We start from the raw sequence: 6,806 nt of genomic DNA on the forward strand, positions 1-6,806 counted from the left end.
ACACACACACACACACACACACACACACACACACACACACACACACACAAACTGTTACGACCAGTTCCAGCCCCTCTAACAGCTGCTACTCCTTCGGGTCAGCTTCTCCCTAGACTGCCACCATTGCAGCTCTGTGCAGCTCTGGCCTGGGCTGCGTGAGCCCAGGCCAGTCCACGGGTTGTACACAGTTACAAGCCTCAGCCTATAGGGAAGAAATATACAACGCCAACTTCTCACACAAGCTGAGAATGGACTTGCCCACCCACGTGTGAAACAGACACAGACAGTAAAGAGGCCACAAACATGTGGTTATAATATCCCGTGGGCTACTTCCCACAGGCGGGCCACCCACTGCCCAGCAGGATATTACAATACTCTAGGTCCGAGCTCAACTCGTCTCCAATCTATCAAATGACAGACTCAAACCCCTTTAATATTGGTGAGCCCGGAAAGAAGATGGTTGGACACAGGCTGTAACATGAATTAGTCCTCTAGCCAAGACAAAGACACTAACGAAACAAAAAGACCAGTAATATTCAACACACACAATGACTCTCAGACGCAGGAACTTCAACAAGGTACAGAGAGAACAGGCGCCTGCTCACACACAATGGACGTTGTACTAAACACACAAGCACAGACGGTGAGTAGCGCCAAGGCCAAAGAAAGCCTTTTCAGTACGTCCAGACTAACCATGGATTAATTAATCCCACGAATGGGCTTCCACAATATGATAATTTGGGAGGTGCACGTAAGTCCAACAGAAGCACAAGTCACCTTATGCCCCATAACACACTCTCCCAAGCTCGGGGCTTGGTCACTTGACAGGGAATGGGGGAGGGAACAGGAGAGGAACAGGGATAGCTGGAAAGGTAGAGAACATAAGAACGTAAGAACATAAGAAATAAGGGAAGTTGCAAGATGCGACCAGGCTTACACGTGGCAGTCCCTGTATGAAATATACCTATCTATTTCCATCTATTATCCCCATCCATAAACCTGTCTAATCTTCTCTTAAAGCTCTCTAGTGTCCTAGCACTAACAACATGATTACTGAGTCCGTTCCTTTCATCTATCTTCCACTCTATTTGAGAAACAATTTTTTCCCATCTCTTTCTTAAACTTAAATTTTTCAAGCTTGAACCCGTTATTTCTTGTTCTACCCCGATTGCTGATCCTAAGAAGTTTGCCTTCATCCCCCTTGTTATAACCCTTATACCACTTAAAGACTTCTATCAGGTCCCCTCTTAACCTACGTCTTTCTAAAGAATGTAAATTTAACAACTTCAATCTCGCCTCGTAAGGAATACTCCTCATCCCCTGTATCCTATAAATCATTCTCCTCTGTACTGATTCTAATAGACCTATATCTTTCCTGTAATGTGGGGACCAGAACTGCACAGCGCAGTCTAGATGAGGTCTGACCAGCGACAAGTATAACTTTAATATTACTTCCGGCCTTCTACTTTTAACACTCCTGAAAATTAATCATAGTACCCTATTTGCCCAGTTTCTGGCTTCTATGCATTGTTTCCCTAGACGGAGTTCAGAGCTAACTATAACTCCTAAATCTTTCTCGTACCCTGTACCTACCAAAGTTTGGTTGTTCAGTGTGTACCTATTGTGTGGGTTTCCTCTACCTACGCTAAGTACTTTGCATTTATTGATATTAAATTGCATTTGCCATCTATCCGTCCATTCATTCATTCTATCTAAATCTGCCTGTAAGGCGATTCTGACCTAATTAATCTACCTATCTTTGTGTCATCCGCAAATTTACTAACATCACTACTAATTCCACTATCCAAGTCATTGATATATATTAGAAATAACAATGGCCCTAATACTGATCCCTGTGGGGCCCCACTAATTACATGACCCCACTCAGATTTCGATCCGTTTATTACAACTCTTTATTGCCTGTCACTAAGCCATGACCCTATCCAGCCTAACACCTTCTCATCTATCCTGTGTGCCCTAACCTTTCTCAGGACACAATTCTGCACCGCGCCACACTCTCACGTGATCTCTCTTATACAGCGGAACCTCGGTTTTAAAACTTAATTCGTTCCTGAATGCCGTTCGAAATCTGAAATGTTCGAAAACCGAAACCATTTTTTCCCCAATTTTCCCGATAGGAATCAACGTAAAATGGATTAATCCGTTACCAGACACCAGTCTACCCTGTCTTAGCGGCTTGTAACAGACGCTCCCACAGCCAATATGGTTGCTTCACAACATCTCCAGCTCACAAATTATTTATCGAGAAAGGATGTATTGAATGAACTCAGTGACACATAACTCATCAGAAGATACTGTTAAGAGTGTGCAGGTATTCTCTTTGTCACCGATCTAGTGAGGGAAGCCTTACAGGACACAGAAAAAAGCAACACACTTACCGCCAAAATCAAGGTATTCATAACACTTAGACATCTTGCTGCTGGGAAAAGCTACTGAAAAAATGCAGTTGTGTAGTAGTGATGGTGTTAGACGCCATCAAGAGAGCCATAACTCTTGAACGTCGATAACTGTTTGTTTACATCGAAGCTTTACAACGGGATCACATTTACCTTATTTCAAAGATTGAATTATTTTCTTACACGGTGACTCTCCTCCAAATATATAAAAACTATGTAAAAATTTATAGAAATTATAAATTAGTAATAAACGGCAGCTTTGCTATGTCCATCAATATTGGAAATCAAAGAACTTTGCTCTAGAAACGAATTATGGTACTACAATCGAAGCAGTAATGAGGTCAAAATTTTGTTCGAAAATGGAGGCGTTCGGTAACCGAGGTTCCACTGTAAATACTTTGTCTTTAATAATTTGTGGCACGGTTACAAAGGGGGTTGGATGTAATTTCATTTGATCACCCCAATCTATGCCTTTTACTCTCTATAGGGATATGAGTTTCAATTTACTAGGACACCGGGAGGGGGGTAATAAACAAAGCAACAACTCTTGTAGGATACACAAAAGTTACTGTAAGTTAGGCCGTTATGACTTGTCTGCCCCCCGCTCTGCTTCTATTCTTAATTCTTCATTTTTTTTTTTCTATGTTCTTGCAACTAGGCTGCTCTGCGTAACAAGACACACACACACACACACACACACACACACACACACACACACACACACACACACACACACACACACACACACACACACTGCTTCGTGTTTCCCCACCATCAACGAAAGAAAGTATCGCTGTCTTCTCCTTGGCACAGATCGTGGCTCCAGAAAGTAGTAAGGGACTCCCGCCAGGGAAGGAGGGGGAGGTGTGGGTGAGGAGCCCAGCGATAATGCTGGGGTACGCCAACGTCCCCGGAAGACCCGCCTCCCCACCGGCACTGAAGGAAGGGGGATGGCTGCCCACGGGAGACCTCGGCCACTGTGATCATGAAGGTTTTCTTTTCATCACCGACAGGACCAAGGACATCATCAAAGTGAAGGGCTTCCAGGTGCGTGTGTGTGTGTGTGTGTGTGTGTGTGTGTGTGTGTGTGTGTGTGTGTGTGTGTGTGTGTGTGTGTGTGTGTGTGTGTGTGTGTGTGTGTGTGTGTGTGTGTGTGTGTGTGTGTGTGTGTGTGTGTGTGTGTGTGTGTGTGTGTGTGTGTGTGTGTGTGTGTGTATTATTTACCCACTGTCTAGCTACCTTCCAAAACACACACACACACACACACACACACACACACACACACACACACACACACACACACACACACAAATTTCGAGTCAATTCCCGTCCGAAACAAATCATTTGCATACATTTTACAAATATACAAACGCATAATGTTAATTTTTAGGCAAGTTTTCAAGAAACTGCATTCTTTCAATATAAAAAAATAAAATAAAATTCGACGTTTTTTGAAGCCATATGATAACCATTTCTCGGTGAAAATCACGTTTAGTTTTAAGGAAACAATAGTATTAGCGACAAGGGACAGCCCATGGTGGTGCTTGACCAGAAATCAATTACGTAATTTTTTGTAACTGCCACTCGGAACACCATAACTGCCTAGATCCTATAAGCTCATAATCACCAAACAGTCGAGGATGTATTGCAAATAATCAAATCTCACCTAACAATTCTTATAACTGGGAGCTTCATACAAGTTCTCTAAACCAGAAAGAGAGAGAGAGAGAGAGAGAGAGAGAGAGAGAGAGAGAGAGAGAGAGAGAGAGAGAGAGAGAGAGAGAGAGAGAGAGAGAGAGAGAGAGAGAGAGAGAGAGAGAATGGTGGCTGGGGGTGTGATTATATTGAGGAAGCAATCGGATAAGCCGGTTACAGCTGCAGATGATTTTTGTCCTCTAAGTTGCTCCCATCAGGGCTTCCCACAGCTAATCAGCCTTTTCCAATGTGCTCGGTCTTACGTATCTTCCTCAGTCACACCTACTCCAAGCATGTCCTCTTTCCCTACATTCATAAACTTTCTCGTAGGCCCTCCTTTTTTTCTCCAGCCAGTTAAATCCGTGGCACCGGAGTTGGACGGTAGATAGTTACAGGATCCATACGACAGACGGTTCGGCCAGCGAGTGAGGTCAGCGTGAGTTGTATCATGACGTCAACTGCCCCATCGCATCACTGTCGCATCACACAGCCATCCTCCTATCCTGGTGTGTGACAGTAATGAGGAGAAATAGAGATAGAAACAAAAATGAAGGAAAAATGTGTAAAACTAATAATCACAATAATATTTGTGCACCAATCTGTGAGAGAATAAGAAGGAATGGTGCTGATGACGCGCTGCCCTCTCGCTGGCTGGCCAACCCGTCTGCCGTATGGATCTGGATAATGGTGGTGTCCTGCGGGGCTGCACGGCATGTCAGAGGTCCACGGACCCGCGCGCTCCTGCAATGCGTGAAAGAGAATGACGGCTGCTTACGGTCACCCCGCGGGGTCAGCTGCACCCGGTTCCACTCGTGGACGCTGTTCCATGTGAGCCAGCGGGACTCATGCAGAGCTGAGGATCTGCGGAAATGCAGTCGCAGCAGCAGCAGGGACGATGCGACGGCAGCAGGTGCCACAAATCATTGGGTAAACACAAGGGCGAGGTGCCTCCACTTCAGAGCTACAATGTGGACTGCTCACTGTTCGTCACTGAGTCACTGTCGAGACACTGAACGCGTCCTCGAGGCGTGAAGACAAGTCACTTCCAGCACTGCAGGTCTTCAAGATGTGAGGAACAAAGGTGAACTCTCTACCGCTTGGCTCCTCGGCCAGAGGGACCTGTTGTTATGATCATTAGTCGCCACGGTGTACCAGTGCGGCGACACCTCCTACAGTTGTTGTTGAGGAACACCAAACCAGCTGCACCTGACACAGCAAACTCAAGATACGACAACCTATTACTGCTGAAGCAAATCCTTCCTTCCCTATCCACTTCCATCCTAAAGTGTTTTCTTTCTTTCCCTCCTCCCGTATTCACCTTCCTCTCTCTTCCCTCGAGCCTTCACAATGATGATAATGGTGACGGCGATAACGATGATGATTACAGTAATAAGGATGGTAATCACAAGAAACCTTCTCCCCCAGGTGTCCCCCAGAGAACTGGAGGATGTGCTACGAAGGGTGGAGGGGGTGAGAGAAGTGGCGGTGATAGGGGTGCCGTCCCCCCGCCTGGGTGAAGCCCCTCGAGCCTATGTGGTGCCCCTCCCTGGGGAGGCGACTCCCTCCTCACAGGCCTTGAAGGATTATGTGGCATGTGGGTAGTGGAGGGGATGGAAGGGGAGAGAGAGAGAGAGAGAGAGAGAGAGAGAGAGAGAGAGAGAGAGAGAGAGAGAGAGAGAGAGAGAGAGAGAGAGAGAGAGAGAGAGAGAGAGAGAGAGAGAGAGAGAGAGAGAGAGAGAGAGGGGGGGGGTGGGGGGATATGGGGTAAAAAATGAAGAATAGGCCGTAAATATAGGAATGCAACAATTTTTTTGTTAAAAAGGGGAATCAGTCTTCTGTGTGTGTGTGTGTGTGTGTGTGTGTGTGTGTGTGTGTGTGTGTGTGTGTGTGTGTGTGTGTGTGTGTGTGTGTGTGTGTGTGTGTGTGTGTGTGTGTGTGTGTGTGTGTGTGTTTTACAACAATGAAACATGAAGAACACACACTCACACACCTCACTCCCCTTCATCCCCGGCAGCGCGCCTGCCGCCACACAAGCACCTAGCTGGCGGCGTGCAGGTGGTGGACGCCATCCCCAAGAACTCCATTGGCAAGATACTCAAGAGGCGCCTTCGCGACGAGTACCTCAGGGCTGAGGCGGCCAAGAAGACTGCTGGTCCGCCCTCCAAACTGTGACGCCTCACTCTGGTGGAGGTGGAGCTTGAAGTGTGTACTGGTAGCACTTTTTCTCCCGAGGAATAACCCGTTTAGGTCACCAGACTTCAACCTGCCCTTATCCCAGAAGTTGAGAATGACCTTTCAATACGGCCGGACGATTTCGCTGTGTGTCATCTCCTTTTGTACATAATTTTTGAAAGTACACATACCTTGGGTATAAGGCGAGTGTGAATTTCCCCCGGCTCCCAACGTAACTAACTTTGACTTACAGTGAAAGCCGATACTTCCTCGTGAGTAGCTGAGGGAGGAAGGGAATGTTACATCAGCCACATTCCGTGCCGTAAAAAGCACAAGGACGTAACATCTTTATAGCATTACATACCTGCAACTCACAAAGAAACTAAGATGGCTTTATGAATAATAAAAGGGAAAAACTATCATAAAAAAAATTAATACTTTTATACGTAATACACTCCAGAAACAAGTTTAATTTAATGTAGTGTAAAATAAGCGTGATGAATACGCTGAATACCAAACACA

The 6,806-nt window shown here is 45.8% G+C and overlaps 1 protein-coding gene across 4 annotated transcripts in view; it reads left to right on the top strand.

Annotated features, from left to right (window-relative positions):
* The window catches only part of LOC135108517 (uncharacterized), a 43,134-nt gene extending 36,648 nt beyond the window's left edge, over positions 1-6,486 (top strand). For all 4 annotated transcript variants that reach the window (XM_064019617.1, XM_064019616.1, XM_064019614.1 and 1 more), the window contains 3 exons: positions 3,231-3,464; positions 5,538-5,706; positions 6,127-6,486. In XM_064019617.1, the coding sequence (XP_063875687.1) occupies positions 3,231-3,464; positions 5,538-5,706; positions 6,127-6,284 (561 nt within the window). In that variant the 3' untranslated portion in view covers positions 6,285-6,486. The remainder of the gene's footprint in view (positions 1-3,230; positions 3,465-5,537; positions 5,707-6,126) is intronic.
* The last annotated feature ends 320 nt before the right edge of the window (positions 6,487-6,806 follow it).

The sequence above is a fragment of the Scylla paramamosain genome, chromosome 17 (genome assembly GCF_035594125.1).
Source record: "Scylla paramamosain isolate STU-SP2022 chromosome 17, ASM3559412v1, whole genome shotgun sequence".
Classification (NCBI taxonomy): domain Eukaryota; kingdom Metazoa; phylum Arthropoda; class Malacostraca; order Decapoda; family Portunidae; genus Scylla; species Scylla paramamosain.